The 19,270-nt window shown below is 35.8% G+C and overlaps 2 protein-coding genes and 2 pseudogenes across 3 annotated transcripts; 2 read left to right on the top strand and 2 right to left on the bottom strand.

The window, feature by feature from the left end:
* Window positions 1–3,349: 3,349 nt before the first annotated feature.
* LOC104699738 (rhodanese-like domain-containing protein 17) lies at window positions 3,350–4,502 on the top strand. The gene is made up of 4 exons (XM_010415081.3): window positions 3,350–3,574; window positions 3,661–3,811; window positions 3,917–3,970; window positions 4,129–4,502. The coding sequence occupies exons 1-4, from the start codon at window positions 3,408–3,410 to the stop codon at window positions 4,231–4,233; spliced, it is 477 nt and encodes a 158-aa protein (XP_010413383.1). The 5' UTR covers window positions 3,350–3,407; the 3' UTR covers window positions 4,234–4,502.
* LOC104699728 (uncharacterized) lies at window positions 4,416–5,497 on the bottom strand (annotated as a pseudogene). Its single transcript, XR_015563663.1, has 2 exons — window positions 5,449–5,497; window positions 4,416–5,330 (listed from the first exon to the last, which is right to left on the bottom strand). The product of XR_015563663.1 is annotated as an uncharacterized LOC104699728 (transcript).
* Window positions 5,498–7,826: 2,329 nt separating this feature from the next.
* Window positions 7,827–9,998, top strand: LOC104699748 (protein EARLY-RESPONSIVE TO DEHYDRATION 7, chloroplastic-like). The gene is made up of 4 exons (XM_087461075.1): window positions 7,827–8,886; window positions 9,131–9,297; window positions 9,394–9,478; window positions 9,581–9,998. The coding sequence occupies exons 1-4, from the start codon at window positions 7,964–7,966 to the stop codon at window positions 9,756–9,758; spliced, it is 1,353 nt and encodes a 450-aa protein (XP_087317201.1). The 5' UTR covers window positions 7,827–7,963; the 3' UTR covers window positions 9,759–9,998.
* A 188-nt stretch (window positions 9,999–10,186) lies between these two features.
* On the bottom strand, window positions 10,187–12,697 carry LOC104709968 (F-box protein At2g17830 pseudogene; annotated as a pseudogene).
* Between the last annotated feature and the right edge of the window lie 6,573 nt (window positions 12,698–19,270).

The following is a 19,270-nucleotide window of genomic DNA, read 5'->3' as shown; positions in this document are numbered from 1 at the left end:
TAAAAATAAAAATATTACTTATTAAAATGAAACCATGATATAAAAAAAAACTGTATTACAAAATAAACTAAAAATATTATTAAAAATAAGAATACATCATACTACTAAAAATAAGAAAGTATATATTGGAGGTATTTGAGGAAAATGCAGAAACATCAAGGGTTAATGGCTAAGCTTGAAGCAAGAGGAAATGAGGTTGATTTGCTTTCCCCATATGAGAAGTCTTTTGCTTTTGACTTTTGAGATGAAAGTTAAAGATTTTGACCTGAAGCAAACTGTAGAGACCGAGACAAGGAGAAAGGAAACTGAGCTGATGGAAGCATCTCATAAGGAATTTGAAGCGGGAGAATGAGCTCAGGTTGATGAACGACACCATCAAAGAGAAATCAGCTGAACTAGAGAAGAAAGAAGATTGTTTACATATACCTCCTAAACTGGATTTAACAAACACAAACAACTTTGGTTAACAACTTTGAGTCTATATGGTCACATGAATTCTCTTATGAACTGGATTCCCTTGGACTTAGCTCAAGAAAAATTTACCTTAGCATTGGACTGCCCCACATGAGAAGGATGGAATAGAAATTGCCTATTTATGTTACTGACTTCAATAGTGTCCATGTCAATCTGTAACACAAGGGAATCCTAACTGTTAGATGCAAAAATTGATCTCAGTAACTTCTTGACAGGTTGACCACAACGAAGAGTGCTGCATTGGTTTAAACATGAAAGCCGTTGGAGGATGGTGACCATAAGCATCCTTGCAACGAACAGACAAAAGAACATGACCTCGTAGGTCCTACAACAAGATTCAGATGTTAGCTTTGACCCAAATTAATATAGCTCAAATCTATGATTCTATTCACCTTAACATAATCATCACATAACACAAATCAAGCAATAGAGCTGTAGACCTAATTATATTTCTGATGAAAAGAAAAAAAGGAGAAGAATAAGAAGAATAATTTGCACATGCGGAAGCTAGTAATCAACTTTTAACCCTAAAAACTATCTAAAATTTTGGAAGGTAAGGAAAAAAAACAACAAAAAGGGTACCTTTCGGGTGGCAAAGCTGAAGCCGCCAAATTCAGAGTGGTCATCATCGTATTGATGAGCTTCGCTCTCAGTGTCGTCAAGGGGAAGCTGAACTTGGGCTAGCATCAAGTAATTGGGTTCGTTCTCGGAAGTAGTAACTTGGGATAGCACCAAGTTACTCAAGTTCAAGGGGCCATTCGACTGTGAGTGTAAGGCCACTCTAGAGCGTGAGTGTGACACCCCGGTTTCAGAGACTTGCAGAGAGGTTAAAAGAATTGATTTGGCCACCTATGTCACCAAAGTGCACTTATCTTCTCGGTCAAGGTTCCTGAGAGAACTCCACATTTAAGCTGCTTATGCTGGAGTAGTCTCAGGATGGGTGACCTTCCGGAAAGTGACTGTCGGAACTGTGCGAGTGAGGACAAAACACAGCGAAAGATCATGTGGTGATTTGTAGGGACGGTAACAAGTCTTTAAAACCTCTCAGACGTAGCAAACCGGTCGTCGGATATGGATGGGCTCACGGGCATAATGAGAGGACGTGAGGCCCATTAAGGAAGGTGGGTCCATGGACTCGGATTGGACATGGCACCCACTAAGAGGTGGCAGTCGGGGCATTACAAGTGGTATCATAGCCGAAACCAGACGAGTGTGGAGTCGAGTGGGCTCACACCGTCGAGGTGACGGTCTTGGTGCGCAATGAGGACATTGTGATTTGTTAGTGGGGGTGAATTGTGACACCCTGATTTTAGAGACTTGCGGAGAGGTTTAAAAGAATTGATTTGACCAACTATATCACCAAAGTGAACTTATCTTTTTCGGTCAAGGGTTCTGAGAGAAATTCATAGTTAAGTGTGCTTATGCTGGAGTAATCTCAGGATAAGTGACCTTTCGGGAAGTGACTGTCGGAACTGTGCGAGTGAGAACAAAACACAGAGAAAGATCATGTGGTAATTTGTAGAGACGATAAAAAGTCTTTAAAATCTCTCAAACGTAATAAATCGGCCATCAGATATAGATGGATTTACGGACTAAGTGAGAAGATATGAGGGTCATTAGAAAAGATGAATCTTTGAACTGGGATCGGACAATAACGATTAGTTTTTACTACAACACTTATCATTCTCTACTTGATTCTCGACTTGGGAAGTGTCGTCCCTAAATCAAGCCGTGATTTTATTATTCTTAGGAGATAATACTAGGCCTTGAATGGATGTGTTTTTTTTCAAATGGTTTTTGGTTTTAGATTTTCCAAAAATCAATTATTTAATCATTCAAGATTTTATAAAAAGTGGTTTCCCTAAAAGAAAAATAGGGAATCTAGATTCTTAAAGATTTTATTAATTTCTTAACAAAATCCAAAATCCCCCTTCAATGGTTTTTAAGATTTCCTCTAAGAAACAATTTTTTTAATTTTTAATTTGTTTTTAATTTTATTTTGCAAAATCCAAAAACCAAAAACAGAAATCTAAAATCTAAAAACTAAAATCTATAATCTAAAAACTACCTATAATCTCTTAAACATTCATGGCCTATAATGTCTACTAATCAAGACTTAATAAAAACTTCAGGGGTAGCGAACTGAAATTAATGTCCACTAATCAAAGAATTTTCTGCAAGATCTTTCTTTTATTTGTGTGCAAAATATCTACAAGATCATCTCATAGACTCATACTAAGACAATGCTCTTGAATCCACATTTGTTGAAGGCAGAAAATTAGCTAGTGTTTTCTTTCCACGATGTTAAAACGTGAAAGAGTTTTTTTATTTTTTTTTTCAATCACCAAATATACAATTTCTTTGCATCATTATTTTGGAATATTAGTTATATATTTACAGCATAAAAATCTACATTATTGAGTTATTAATTACAAAAATATTTATGGTTTACATAAAAAAAATTTAAAGAGACATTTGCAAAAATATCATTTTTTCTATACCTTTTTGCAAGTAAACAAGTAATTAATTACTAAATATATATATATATATATATATATTTTTGCATATGTGCATATAGTATATTGATTTAACAAAAAAAAATATTTTCCCTTTCTCTGTCAGTGAGATTCAATATATACGAGTGGTTTGGTCAACCAGTCCTAAAGAACATTGTTTATAAAAAAAATTCACAAAAGTGACCCGAGTCAAATAATCTCCATTTAAGGTTTAAACAAAACAAAATGTAATACAACAGGTAATGAATCCAACGGTGGTAGCGGTATACACCTCTGCGGCCAAAAAGAAAACAGAGTACTCAGAATCCAACGGCGGCTTTAATTGTACCTTGATTTAAACACGAATAAGATCATTTCTCCGAAACTGATTCTTGTAATCTTATTCTATCTCTCCGAAACAATAAATCAGCAATTAAAATGGTTTCTTTACACGTTATAAGATCATTTCTTCTTCTTTTCATTGTTTCTATTCATCTTTGTCGCACGACTTCATCAAGCTCAGAACCAGAAGCTAATAATATTACTATCGATGTGAGCCAAGCCTATAATCTTATTCTTTCTGGCTACACTTTTCTTGATGTCAGGTAAAAAAAAAATACTCCGTTCAGATTCAATCACGTCTCTATTGTTTGTTCGATATTTTCTGAACTGTGAGAGCTTTTTGAAACAGAACTGTTGAAGAATTTGAAAAAGGCCATGTTGATTCAGAGAAAGTCTTCAATGTTCCTTACTGGTTATATACTCCACAAGGTCAAGATATTAACCCTAATTTCTTGGAACATGTTTCATCTTTCTGCAACCAAACCGATCATCTCGTCGTGGTAATAAACTGATGAGTCTTGTCCTGATCATATGGAAGCATAATTTTTTTTACTCAATTCACTGGTTCTGATACTTGAATCTGTTGTTTTCATCTTCTTTTGCAGGGTTGTAAATCTGGAGTTAGATCATTGTATGCTACCAAAGTTCTTGTTTCTTCCGTAAGTATCAAAATATTCAAGATCTTAACGTACCTTCTTGGTCTTTTTTTTACTTGTGACGTGAATAAAAATATCTAGGTCACTCTATAAACGTTTATTCTTTGTATTTGTCTGAGTTTATTGATGATAGTTCATGGGGTTGTTTGATCATGTGACAGGGCTTCAAGACTGTAAAAAACATGGACGGTGGTTACATTGCTTGGGTCAACAAGAGACTACCAGTAAAAGTGGAGCACAAGCAACTCAAATACGATGAGCTCTGATTCAAATTATCCAAATGTAACCACGTTAATGTTATATTGTTTTTTATAAGCAACTCCTCATTAACATGGTTACATTGCTTGGGTCAACAAGAGACTTCCAGTACAAGTGGAGCACAAAGGAATTCAAATACGATGAGCTCTGATTCAGATTATCCAAATCTAACCATGTTAATGTTATATTGTTTTTCTTTTTTTTTTTAAGTAAATGTGAATATGTATTGTATTAATTTATTATTGCATTAAATAAAACACATAATATTTGGGGTTCAGATTTTTAGAGAGATGAAAAAATTGGCAGACCGCAATGAACCCCGAGATTCAACAATGTATGTATTCCCTGATATATATTGAGAAGAGTCATGAATGAGATAGCGAACGAGAGAAGTAATCCCCGGATCCACGGTTTGTTGCACCTTTAACAGGACAGTCCGCTCGGTCACGGTCTTGAGCCATTCTTTCTCCATAAGACCTTGTGTGATCTCTGACTTGAAAAGCCCCGGTGCAATCGAGTTCACTCTGATCTTGTAAACACCTAACTCAAGAGCCATCATCCTTGTCATGGTGTCAACACCACCTTTAGAACAAGCATACGCCAATCCGCCAGGCACAATACTGCGGTGGAGTCCAGAAATTGATGAGATGCTTATCACCGAACCACCGTGTTTAGCGTCGCGCATTAACATGCATACGTATTTGGAGACTAACCAAGTTCCGGTTAAGTTGGTCTTGAAGACTTTGTCCCACTCGTCTTCTGACAAATCCAAACTCGATTTGACATTGCCTCTAAACCCGGCATTGTTTACCAACGCATCGATCTTTCCAAAGATTTCCCCAGCTTTCTTAACCGCCTTTTGAATGGTGTCTGCGTCAGATGAAACGTCTAGCTCAAGAGCTGCAGCTTGGGTTCCGCTCTTATTGAAGCTGTTGATTTCAACGCAGAGAGATTCGAGACGATCGACACGACGAGCTGCTACGATAATCTTACAGCCAGCTTTGCTTAGATCAAGACATATCTCTCTTCCTATACCAGAGGAAGCTCCTGTCACAAGAACCACTTTATCTTTAAGTTCACACCATGGCTCCATTTGCTTTAACACCTGCGTTGATGAAGATGATAACACAAATCAAAATTGAAAGATAAAGAGACTATATAATAACTTTTGATATAATGAAGATAACACAATGAGTTATATAATAAGAGAAGAAGTATCTCACAGTTTGATGATGATTACTCTTACTCATATTGTTTCTCCTTTGTGTGTTATTCGGTGGAGAAGAAGAAGTCCATAACACAGTTTAAATACAACAAAGCCTTCTCTCTAGTCTCTAGACCAAGACGACAAATTAACGTGGCTGCCAAACTTTAAATCAGTAAACTTTAGAACCTTTCAGATTCAGTAACTAATATTGTGTACCCACCAAACTTTAGAACCTTTCAGATTCAGTTACGTCTTTATAGTTTGTTCGTATATTGTGACTTATGAAATGATTAGCTGTTTGGAACAGAAGTGTTGAAGAATTCGACAAAAGGACATATTGATCGAGAGAGAAAACTTGAAATGTTCCTTATTGGGTTATATACTCCACGAGGTATAGAAAACAACCTAAATTCTAGAAACATGGCATCTGTCTCTAACCAAACCGATCATCTTGTCGTGCTATTTAGTAAGTCGTAATAACAATGGATCTGATTGGTGAGCCGTGCGGACATAAACTGTGGCGGGAGGCGGTTAAATAATTTGTTCCGATTCATAAAAAAGTTAATGTCAAGAACGGTAAATACCAGTCATAACAAAAGAAACAACAAACTTTAAAAACAAAAAAAAAAGTATAAACTGATTTTTTTCTTCCCTAGAAAATCATTAACCAAACTCTCAAAATCAATCATTAAACAGGTGCTTCTATAGAATTCAAGTATAAAAAGAGTAACAACACTCAACTCAAATGAGAGAGGAGAGAGATGAGGATCATTCTGTTTCGTGTGATTAATTTAGAAAACCGCATGCAGAAAAAGAATGTTTACCCTAATTTTATAATATTTATTCAGTTTATTAATCTATTGACTTATTCTTTAAATCGAACATGGCTATATTATGTGAGCCTAACAATTAGAAACTACGAGGTTTGTAGTAAACATTAAGGGCTTAAGTAAAACTAAAGCTCTTCGATTTTTTTTTTTTTTTAAAGAGGCTGTAGGCCAAAGTTTCTTTTGTTTCTACTGAGGCACGACTCTGACCACGTCTAAACGAGGCGGTTAGAAAATTATGAGCGGTTATAAAGATAATAGTTAAAAATAGCAGATTGAAAAGATAGTGTGGTAAAAGAGAATGGTTGAGTATTTATCTTGATTGGTAGCATTATAACGTTGATTAGTGAAATGATATTAAATTATAAATATTAAAAACTAATTTGATTAAATAGTAAAAATATGGAAGAAGAGATTTTATTTTATAAAATGAAAAAATATTAAACCATTAAATTATAAAATCGTAATTTTTAGTGGTTGTGATGACTAAAATATGTAAACAAATAATTGTAATCTAGTCTCACAATTGGGCTAATTATAAGTTCTTTCTAGTGAATCTATCGCTTAAAAGAAATTGTGTTTTCATTATTTTTTTATAAAACAAATTAAAATTGTTAAAACCAAAACTATTAACAAAACATAATGCTTATTGGGTCAATTTGAAAATCCATTGAGATATAATTTATCTAGGTGCATAATTGGTAAGGTGAGTTGAAATCTTCCACATTAGCTCTGATTGGAAGCACTTAAATGCGTCTTTTGGAAACGAAATGCTCAATCGGTTACCAATTATTAAGGCGGTTGGAGGAGGTGTTTGGAATAAATGGTTGGAGTCAGTGGAAAGAATAGGTGGCTGGAGCTAATTTTGAGCTGTTGAAAAGGTGGAAATCAACCACCAGGATAGGCATTTGGCAACTTCAGTTACAAACGAAGTAATTAAATATATATTTTTATTTTTGAATTAAAAATTTGTTTAAAATGATAGGTTTACAGCAAAAAAAAAATAAGGAAGATGATAACTAAATTTTCAAAAAAAAAAAAAGTCATTTCATTTAGAATTGTTTAAAATAAATATTAAAATTTAGTTATTTTAGCGCAACTGTATAATTACTATGTTCTACAAATTTTATCATTCCAAGTTCCCAACACATCTTACAAAATCTACAAAAACTATTTAAATTTCTCTTCTATCTCTTGTAAATGCATTAAATAAATTTTTCTTTTTTAATAATAAGCTAAAGTAAGTAGTAATAAGAAAGATTTAGTTCAAAAATCCGCATAGAAAATAGTACAAAACGAGATTTTTTGTGAAAGAATAATTAAATCTAGAATGATATTTTTTTGTTGAGAAATCGAAAAATATAAAATTAGTAACAGTACACTCTTTAGTCTTTATGAGTAAAAATGCAATTTCCGAGACAAATGGACTCGAGTCACAATTGACCGACATCAGAAAACTAAACCGTGTAACAACGCGGGAAAAAGATGTCGACAAGGTTAAGTTATAAACCGAACCGGCTTAGACCGGGTACACGCGTTACATACGCGCAACCTCCACGTCTTCACCATCATTGACAGAGACACATTTACTTCTTTAAGCTTTACTCTGTCCCTTTCCTTCCTTCCTTCAAATAAAATATCTTAACCAAACCAAGTCTTCTCTTCTTTAATCATCTTCTCCGATTTTGAAAATCTCCGGCGACAATGGCTTCCTCCGGCGACAAGCAAGCTTCATCTCTTTACCCTGCCGTTGACACATCGAATCCCGAAGCTCCTCCTCTTAACCCTAGCTCCTCATCCTCTTCCACTAATAATCTCTATCCTTCTCTCGATATGAACGATCTCGCTCGTAACCTCTTCCCTGAGCAACCGGAGACTAATAATCCCTCCTCCGTCTCCGCTCCTCCCGCTGCGACGGAGGAAGTAATTTTGAAAATCTCCGGCGCGATTCTTCACCTGATCGACAAATCTTACAGCGTCGAGCTCGCGTGCGGAGATCTCTCGATCATCCGTATTGTTCAAGGAGATAACGTTGTCGCTGTGCTCGCTAGTGTCGCCGGTGAGATCCAATGGCCGTTGACTAAAGATGAGAACTCGGTCAAGGTCGATGAGTCTCATTACTTCTTCACGCTCCGACCTACAAGCGATGAAGAAGACGGAGATGTTGGAGGTAAGAAGAACTCTGACGAGATGTTGAACTACGGACTCACGATTGCTTCGAAAGGTCAAGAGCATTTGCTGGTTGATCTTGAGAAGATCTTGGAGGATTACAGCTGTTTCACGGTTCAGCAAGTCTCAGAGGAAGCGAAAGAAGCAGGGGAGATGGTTTTGGATGTGACGGTGGCGAGAGAGACGTCTCCGGTTGAGCTTACTGGAGAGAGGAAAGAGATTGTGGAGAGGCAATGTTCGGCGTATTGGACGACGTTAGCTCCCAATGTTGAGGATTATAGTGGGAAGGCGGCGAAGCTGATTGCGACTGGCTCTGGTCATTTGATTAAAGGGATTCTTTGGTGTGGTGATGTGACTATGGATAGGCTTATTTGGGGTAATGGTTTCATGAAACGGAGGTTGTCAAAGGCTGAGAAGGAGAGTGAAGTTCATCCTGACACTTTGAAAAGAATCAGGAGGTATGTGTATGACATGCTTTTTGTGATTTCTATTTTAGGAAAATGTCTAGATAGATAGAAACTTGTGTGAACTGTCTTTAAATAGTATGTCTTGATTTGTTCTTGAGTGTCCTGGTCTGGATGAGTATAATTGGAAAGCTGAGGCGATCTGTGTTCCACACATGACATATACTCTTGTTAAATGTCATTATTCCGGCTCAAAGTTATGTGTATTGGTGTCTCATTATGTTTTTTGCCTATGCAGAGTGAAGCAGATGACCAAAATGACAGAGAATGTGGCAAACAGCGTTCTCTCTGGAGTCCTTAAAGTTTCTGGATTCTTCACAAGTTCAGTGGCCAACACCAAAGTAGGAAAGAAATTCTTTAGCCTTCTTCCTGGAGAAGTCATCCTTGCATCTCTTGACGGATTCAGTAAGTCCACTAATCTTTATATCATATAATGTACTTAACCCGACTTTATGTGGCCACATTCATGATTATTTAAGACTGTTGGTTATGTTTTGATAGATAAGGTATGTGATGCTGTTGAAGTAGCTGGGAGGAATGTAATGTCAACCTCTTCCACTGTCACAACCGAACTCGTTGATCACAAGTAAGTAACATCTGAGTATTCGAGATTTGGAACTCTTGATTATTTGGATATGGAAGTGTTTTAAGAGAAAAGTGTAAAATTTTGGTTTGATGAATATTGTAGGTATGGAGGTAAAGCGGCTGAGGCGACAAACGAAGGGCTTGATGCAGCAGGATATGCGTTTGGCACAGCTTGGGCTGCTTTCAAAATCAGAAAGGCTATTAACCCTAAGAGTGTTCTCAAGCCTTCGACGCTTGCAAAAACCGCCATTAGATCTGCAGCTTCACAGAAGAAAGCTTAGTAAGCCTTTCTGATGTAGCGAAACTGCTTCTGGCCCATTGGTCATGTTTGTTTGTATCAACTTCTTGTCTTTTTGATGCAGAAGTAAAAACTGAAAAGAGGTGTGGATTAGTAGTTGTTGTGAAGTGTTTGTGGTTTCTATGAGAATCATGTAATGTCTTGAGTTGATACGGAATATGTAATGTATGTGTAATTGGCCTTGGGGTTTCTTTGCTGAATCCAAATTAAGTTTCATTGAAAATAGTTTTCATGTTTTCAACGTCCAAACATAGTTATTTCTCTCTCTCTCTATCTTTTGAGCTATCTAGTAAACGCTAGAGAAATCTCCCAAAGATGCATTTGACTGGAAGAGCCACATGAGAGTTGAGATTCCAGATAACTGATAACAATGGTCAGGAAAGAAAACAGTAGTTAATAATAATCAGCAGGTTAGAGCTTCCTGATTTGCACTGTGCTCGGGACATAAGAACAGACGAGGGGGTGGCAACAATTCGGGTCTGCAGATTCGCCGAGATCCACTTTGTCGAAGTATCCTTCGTTCACAATGACGTAAGCAATGCAGCGGGCGCAAGAAGACGCACCTCTATCCAAAACAACTGCAACATTCTTCTTCACGTCAATGAAGAAACTCCCCTCGTTTGTCTGAATGTCGGTACCAATGAGTTGTCTAATATCAACCGCTAAAGACTCCCATCGTTTGTCAGAATGTCGGTTCCACGAGACCTCTGTAGGCTCAATCTTACTCATCACCCAAATCTCCGTCCTCGCTGTCAAACCGTCCTGCAACAAGACCGCTAACTGATCTTCCCCAGCACTAGAGAGAGTAACGATATGATCACTATAACAAGTGTTAAAAGGTAGAGGCAGGCGCGGCCCAAATCTCTCTGTTGTAAAGTCAAAACAGATCAAGCAAACAACATCATCGTATCCTCTTCGGACCTTAATAGTTGCATACCCCTATCAATTTTTATTGTTCTTATCCATAGATCATGCATGGTTATATTCCCTAAATAATAAAATGGAAGTGCACAACTTTTTTGTATAGACTATATAATATTTATAAATTGGTTACAAAATAGGTTATAGATTAAATATAGATTGGTTACCAAAAAAGGTTATAGATAAATTAGTCAATATACACTTTAGAATATCCCAAAGAATCTTCTGAAAAAGAATATTCCAATAATTTATACAATTTACAAAATAAAATCTTTAGTATTTCATGTATTGTTACAAAATAGATATTGTTAGACATAAAAGGTAATAAAATTTTGGCAACTTATCACATTTAATCGTGATTTCCGGGATCTTGTTGTGCAGTTAAAAATAAAATCTTACCTAAGCACGGGTCATATTAACACACTTTCACCAAACATGCTCAAAAATTAAAATAAAAACAAACAACAAACATAACCATATCTCATACATAAAATTACAAAATAAACAATATAAAACTTCCAAAATAGATGTTTATACACCATAATCAAATAAGGAAAACATTTAAATACATACTAAATCAAATCTAAATTTCCGATTCTTTATAAATATTTTAGGAAAAAACGAAAAAAAAAAATAAAAAAGGAAATTACAGTTAATATTTGTGCATATTTTTCCTCACAGATTTACTAACAAATAAATAAATCCAGTTTAATTTTGAAAAAAAAAAATCAAATTACTTTAAAGGTATTTTTAAATAGTAAAATATTCATTTTAGCCTTAATAATTAAAGTTAATTAATATATAAGATATGTGAAATTAATAAAAATCAATTCAAATTTATTTTAATGGATATATAAAATATATCTAAAATCAACTTATTTGTATACTCTCTAAAACACAAGATATGCAAGAAATATCTTTTAAAAGATCTTATGTAACTAATATATTTTGTAATCATCAATAAAATAAGATATATTTATGAAAATAAACTATTTCATGGATTACATTTGTTGTTTAAGAAAAATTATAAAAAAATTCATTTTTAAAAAACAAAAAAGAAGCAAAGAAATTTCAATATATATTTGTATTTCTAAATAGTAATTACCCTATAATAAGTATTTAAAACTGTAAAATTCAATATTACAATTGGTTGACTATATTGTATTACTATATATTTATGAAAAATTGAATATTGATAAGTTGCTTTTTAATTTATTTAATATGAACAAATCTTCTATTATAGAAGGAAATAAATTATATGTCAAAAAATGTTAGAAAAGCTTAAAATTTATTGTTTTACCCAAAATTGTCTAATAGTTAATTATTTAAAAGAGAACAGTTATGGGACATAAATTTTTTTACGCGTAGGGACGAGATGAAATAGGACATGACAGGACAAGACGACGGGATGGGACGAGATGTCTTTACCATTCTAAAATTATTACGTGTAGGTTATATACGTGCAATACGCCAAACTAAAACCAAATTAAAATATAATATTTGGATTTAACACCTTTAAGCATATTGTTATCGCTTAAAAACTGCAAAGCGATCATTGTATATATGTTACCGTGCAAAGGATTAACGATGTCTAAACAACGTACTTAACATAGATTGTGTACTTCAAAGAATATCTAAATATCTAAATAGTCTCTAAAACATAAATTATGAAACAACAATAGCATAGATTGTGTACTTCAAAGAAACAAACGGAAGAAAACAATGTTACGAAGGAAGAGTATTTGCATGCGCACATGCACATTATTGAAATCAAACAAGAAAATTGAAAATTGTAATTTTCAGCAAGCTCTCAGAATGCTTTTCACTTGCCTTTATCACCCTCGTTTCCGTCTTCTTGGGTGGTGACCTGTTAAAATCAAACTTTGGAGTAACACCAGATGCACTCCCTCCTTCGTCCTCCTCCATTTGATCAACATTCAGATCAATCCCTAGCCCTCCAGTGCCTGAACCAGACCCTCCACCACGGGAAGAAGCAGCCATCGTGCCACCAAATCTTTCCTCAGCTGTTAGGGATGGATTCCCCTCCCCATACAAGGCCCAGTCAAGAAGGAATCTTCTAAGACCCAAATGATCACTTAAAAAGAAAGAAGGGTATTTTGGTCCTTTTAAGTGACGAACCGACACGACTTCCTATAAATACGGATATACGCCGTTCGTAAAAGGGATCTGTAGGAAAGGAGCTAAAACGGTACAGAGACAACGGATGTACACTTGAGTCGACAAGCTCTAAGCTCGTCTTCCTTTTTCCTTTATTCACCTAAATTCATCTCGTCTATTGTTGTAGGCTGAATTATTGTGCTCGGGCACCAAGTTATAAAGAGAGATTCGACATCCTTTCCTACCGAACTAAAATCTTTAATTGTGACCGATATCAACATCAACATCAGCCGCATTAAATGTTGGTCAACTGCGTCGACCCTTTCTTTTAAGCCTTTTTAATTGGCTCTTTGTCCATGGTAGAAGCGATGGTTGTAGATCCAGACGTTCTGGGACACGTGGTCGTCCGACTATAATCCTATTTTTGGGAGCCACATCAAAGGCACCTTTTCCACTCACAGTTTGATCCCTCTTCCCAGCGGCTTCTTTAGCAGCATCAACAATAAGTGTTGCCGCAGTTGCGGCTTCTTTACGGATGGTTTGGTTTCATCCACGTTAAAACTTTCAGCGAGACTCAATGCCGGCACGACCAGAACAAATTCGTGAATTTTCTTGTTCCTCTTCCTTGGATTCAGTTTTCTCTCGTCGGGATTACACTACAAGAAAACAGTCCAACGAACACTGTGGTAATAGTCGCTAAATAGTCGTTATATTTAGCGATTAATCTGCGACATAGTTGCGACTTTTTACATGAATAAAAAACTTGCAAGACTTTAGTCTGAAATCAATCGTCTTATTTAACTACTATTTACCTTCTATTTAATGGCAATTTGCCGTCAAAATGACGATTACTTTGTTTTACAAAATAATGAAATTAACTGGTTTTTATTGTTTTGTAATTCTGAATGTAATTCTGATTTTAATACTATTTTATTAAAGGAAAAAATCTAATGAAAAATCATTATAAACATAACCATAATTGTGAAAGCAGAACATACACAAGTACAAAGTAGAAATCAAACCAAAAGCAAAGAAAGAAAAAGTTTATGACACATACAAACTGAAGAAGTGAACTTAGTTCATGAGTTAAGAAATAATAGAGTTGATCATGGAGTTGTTGATGGAAGATTGTCCTTCTTAGCTGATTGAGAGGCTATAAACTCCAGGTAGGCTGGATTAGTGTAGCGCATAAACTTTGCCATCATTGTAAACTCTTTGATCTCGTGCTTTTGCTCAGCCACAAGGAGAGCAGTCTCTTTTTCTCGAGCAGCAGCTTCAGCTTTGAGAGTTGCCTGAATTTCAGCTTGAACTTCAATCTGACGTTGGGCTTCCTTCAGTTGTTCTTGCAATGTAAGAAAGGCTTCGGTTTGTGATGGTTGATTGCCCTTTCCTATGCCAAGAGTATCTTTGAGGCTTCCAACACCATGAGTTCCTCGTGAATCTTTCTCAGTGCACTGTTTTTAGAAAAAGAAAAACAGTAAGGGAAGAGCAAAACAAATGCATGATCGAGTAGAAATGCTACTTTACCTCAAGAAAGATGGCAGTACATTCATCATTGGTGAGATCCCGACGGTGTGAAGTACCATCTGAAATAGTTGAATCTGCCTCGAGCTCAGTCATCTTCTCTTGCAACTTCTGCTGATAAGCTTGATGGATTTTCTCTGCCTTGCCATCAACATAAGAACCATCCGGCTTTGTATGTGTTTTGAAAAAAACTTCACCCATACTGACCTCTCTTCCCAACTCCTCTTCCTACGATGTTAGAAATTAAAGAATGGTTAGTACCAGATAAAATAGAAATGTTGATAAATGTAACTAACAAAGTAGAAATAACTTAGTACCAGATCATCTTGGATTTCCCTATATGACTTAGGGCCTGATAAGTGGATGTGAGGATCGAGACCATTACGGTCAGACATACGACATTTGGAATAGGTGGTACTCCTTTGCTGTTGTTCTTCAGTATCCCAATTAGCAACCATTTCTTTCCAGAGTTCACCTTCAATCCATGAAGGTTTTATTCGAGCCGTTCTTGCATCGCTAACCATGCCCTTCATCCGGCGGTTACAAATGCTGTTGAAATGTTCTTGAACGACACTTGTTATCAATGGATCCCAGATGTGAGTTTTCTACATAACAAAGAGATAAAGAATTATGTAAGTGAAAACAAGCAATAAACAAAAGTAGAAAACATGTTATAGAGAACATAACTTACCGCAAACTCCATGAAGTATCTCTCTTTTCTATTGGGAGGCACACAAGTCCAAGTATAATATGGACCATCGAATTTGTTTGTAAAAATCTTGGTAATCTTCCGAACAAGTTGGCCTTTTTGTCTCGATCAAACCTCCACACACACATGTAAACAATGATAGTTAGTTTGATCAGTTAGAAAGCAAACAGAAAAAAAAAATCAGTTAACAATGCCAAAGAGATTCAATGGTTTCACCTACACATGTTGCATCAATGGTTTCACATACACATGTAAAAAATGCCAAAGAGATTCTATAAATATGCAATACTTAACTATGCAATACTTTCATGCACAATCGAATTAAATAAACGAGATTGACCAACCAATAGAAGCAACGAGAATCAAAGATAAACAAGTACCAAACATATTGTCGAACCAAAACAAACATTACCAAGTTATCTTATACCTAAGACAAACATATTGTCGAACCAAAGACACACATTACCAATTTGCTACAAACATTACCAATTTGCTACAAACATTACCAAGTTGTCAAACCAATTGCTACAGACGAGAGTTAAAAAAAACCAAAGCCACAAATATTACTAATTTGCTACAAACGAGAATTAAAACAAACCAAAGCCACAAACATTACCAAGTTGTATTCAGAAACGGTATGAGAGAGAGAACAGTCGTAAACTTCTCACGGCCAGGCATCGTAAGCAAAGCAGTAAGAGATTGCATAGTGTCATCCTGGAGTTGAGGCTCAGCATCGTAATTGTTACCTTGAGAAGATGGTTGTCGAGATTGACCATGGGAGTGATGCGGTGGAGACAGCAGATGATCCTCCGGTTCATTCGGAGTATTGTTCTGAACCTCCGTTGTTGAAATACGCGGATCAGGAAGGCGATTGACGGAGTCCTGGAAAAGCGTCTGTGGCGGTGGGAAGTTCCGGAAATTTTAGGGGATAACTCGTTGTATCTGTTGGGGCGTGAACGACGGAGGAATTCGAGCCATCGGCGTGAAAGTGTACTAAGGTGGAAGAGGGTTGTTTCTTCGTCCGGCGGCTGCAGGTGGGTTAGAGGGTTCGGCTCTCTGAGAAAGGTTGGGTGCAACCTTTCTCTTTTTGGTTTTAATTACAGGATTCGACGCCATGAGACAGGATTCGACGATCGAGGAAGATGGATCGAAGACGAAGAAAGAAAAAAAAAATTGTTTAGGAAGGTGGATCGGAGACGAAGAAAGAAGGATCGAAGAGAAGAAAGGAAGATGGATCGAAGAGAAGAAAGGAAGATTGATCGAAGAGAACAGCGAAGATTGATCGAAGAGAAGAAAGGTTGGCTGCAGATTGATCGAAGAAGAAAATGATTTAGGGTTTCTCTGAGTATCAAAGAGAAGAAGAAAATACGATAAATCGCATTTGGATCGAATTGTTTATGGGCCCGAGTTGATTTTTGGCCCAAATTTCTTTGTCCAAAATATAACAAATGATTTACATATTATAAACAACACGTTTTGATTATAATCACAAAAGAGAAGATGGATCAGATGGTTATGTATGGTTACTAAACATACCTAGACCTGGGTTCAAGTACCGCCAGTTGTAAAATTTTATTTGTTTTTTTATTACTCAAAAAAAGTTATGATTCAATATGTGGTGCTTTAAGGAAATAAATTTAAATAACTAGAGAACACAAGTTTTTTAATTTTTATTAAAAAGTAAAAATAAACAATTACGTTTATTAAAGTACATAATTTAATTAACATATCTTAAAGCACCATTATAATCTTCAGGGTTCTTTGTCGTCTTCTTCATCATCTTTCGAAGACGATAAATTACACATAAATTCATCTTCAGGTTCCGCGTCTGCAACATCGTAGTTAATGTTTATTGGATCTCCCCTTTCCAAATTGTCTACTATGACATCTTCAATTGTGGTCATCAATACATCATCATCATTTTCTGTTTGCAAAAGACTCGGTTCTCCATCAATGCTTCCCCTTAGATTCACTTTTAGAACATTGAGCCATAAATGCTTCGGTTTCTTTATGTATGGGCACGAAATATAACAAACCTGTGAGGCTTGAGATTTTGTTTTGCAATCAACGTGTAAAAGTTACACATATTATATATAAATGTGATAATGACAATAAATAATTATTGGGCCATTTATATACATACCTAGAATAAATGGTTCATTTTTATTATACTTTTTGGATGAAAGAACGTCTACAACGCCACCATTACTTCTCCGAGTGTCTCTACCAATTACAGGGTCATACCACTTGCACTTAAATAGTGTGATCTTCAAACCAAGCATCCCCTCATACTCAAGTTCTATGATATCAGTTATTGTTCCGTAGAAATCTGCAGCGTCAGATGCATTCGCATAATTTTCACCTTTAACAGAGACTCCATAATTACATATCTTTCGTCCAGCACCGTGGTTCTCAGTATGAAACAAATAACCTCTTGTAAAATACATTGGCCATGTTTTAGCCTTGTTCAAAGGTCCATGCACAATCTCTTGAACCAAAGTAGGAAATGGATTTGAGGCGTTCCAATAACTAACCTGCATATATATAAGTCTTGTTATGTTAAATAATAAAAATAACTACAATATGTATATCACGAAATATGGTTTAACATACATATTCTTTAACCCAAGAATGATATTCGTCATCTCTTTTCGCGGAGAGTTCTTTCTCGGTAAGTCCTGGATATTTTGCCGAAATATAATCCTCGAACATACTATATAGAAAGATAAGATCAAAAATGTATATGAGAAAATATAGTGGAATTAGATATCTTAAGATGTAACTAATTTGTGATATGTGACTAATTATATACCTCTCAATTGGCTGAAAATAGTCACAATTCCGTAAAACATATGCGTGTGCGCAACGATAGTCATCACTTGAAAGCCATATTTCATTCATTTCTCCACTTGGACGGTCTATAGAGGATACTCCAGAGACATGATATTCAAACGCTTCACCTTCATCAAATCTTGTTAATCTGACCAAATAATTAAAAAGTAATTATTATGACTATTAAATTAAATATCACATTAAAAATATTTACTCTTAATTGCTCACCTTGATTTTGTTCGTATGTTCGCAGCAAAGTAGTGCTCAGAGAAATAAGTAATCTCGTCATTGATATATGATTCAACAATTGATCCAGCCGCATATCTTTTGTTCTTTGATTTTCCTTTCAATTTTTTGAAAAACCTTTCAAAAGGATACATCCACCTATATTGGACAGGACCTCCCAATTCAGCTTCGTAGGGAAGATGTATAGGCAGGTGCTCCATCACATCAAAAAAGGATGGTGGAAATATCTTTTCCAAATTGCAGAGGATTAAAACAATGTTCCGTTTTAGAATTTGAAGTCGATTTGTTTGCAAAGTTCTCGAGCATAAGTCCCGGAAAAATGCTCCAACCCCTACAATATTATATTTATTCAAACTTCATCACATTAATTACGGAAATACAATTACTCACTTCATATATATATAGAAATTTAAATAATTAATTAATATACCTGATAACGCAATGTGGACATTTCGGTCAAGGAGTTCTGCAAAGATAAATGGAAGTAACCGCTCCATGAAACATGGCAGTCATGGCTCTTCATGCCTGAAAACTTTCCATTTTTCATATCAACACAACTAGCTAAGTCTGCTGAATAGCCATCTGGGAATTTAACCGAGTATTTCACACATTTTAATAAGCTTGTTTTGGCTTCGTCTGTCAATGTATAGGGCGGGAAATGTGCTTTACCCCTACTATCAAGATGTAATTGTGGCCGAGAACAGAACTTTGCTATATCCAACCTTGACATGACGGAATCTTTTGATTTACCTTTCACACGCATAAGAGTGTACATGATGTTGTCCAAAAAATTCTTCTCTATATGCATCACATCAATATTATGTCAGAGATTAAGGTCCTTCCAGTACGGTAGCGACCATAAAATGCTTTCCTTGTGCCAGTTATGGTGCTTTCCATATCCATGCATCTTCCTTTCATGACCATTTCCACCGACGTCCTTGGTTCTTGGAGGATTTATAGAATTCAACCGCTCAGAATAAACTTGCTCACCGGTCAAGGACTCTGGTGGATACTCTCTTGTAGCATCTTTTCCCTTTAGGAAGTCTTTTTTATTCCTCCTTAGAGGATGATCAGGAGGAAGAAATCTCCGATGACAATCAAACCAACATGTATTCCTTCCATTCGGTAGATAAAAAGACTTTATA

Source organism: Camelina sativa, chromosome 1 (assembly GCF_030686135.1).
Source record: "Camelina sativa cultivar CO46 ecotype springtype chromosome 1, ASM3068613v1".
Classification (NCBI taxonomy): domain Eukaryota; kingdom Viridiplantae; phylum Streptophyta; class Magnoliopsida; order Brassicales; family Brassicaceae; genus Camelina; species Camelina sativa.
This window is presented reverse-complemented; position numbering and strand designations above follow the sequence as displayed.

Excerpts from the sequence above, each read along its gene's own strand:
- LOC104699738 (XM_010415081.3), top strand. The coding sequence starts at position 3,408 with ATGGTTTCTTTACACGTTATAAGATCATTTCTTCTTCTTTTCATTGTT. Across the intron at positions 3,575-3,660 it reads TACACTTTTCTTGATGTCAG|AACTGTTGAAGAATTTGAAA; the intron begins GTAAAAAAAAAA and ends TTTTTGAAACAG. Across the intron at positions 3,812-3,916 it reads AAACCGATCATCTCGTCGTG|GGTTGTAAATCTGGAGTTAG; the intron begins GTAATAAACTGA and ends CTTCTTTTGCAG.
- LOC104699748 (XM_087461075.1), top strand. The coding sequence starts at position 7,964 with ATGGCTTCCTCCGGCGACAAGCAAGCTTCATCTCTTTACCCTGCCGTT. Across the intron at positions 9,298-9,393 it reads TGCATCTCTTGACGGATTCA|ATAAGGTATGTGATGCTGTT; the intron begins GTAAGTCCACTA and ends ATGTTTTGATAG. Across the intron at positions 9,479-9,580 it reads ACCGAACTCGTTGATCACAA|GTATGGAGGTAAAGCGGCTG; the intron begins GTAAGTAACATC and ends TGAATATTGTAG.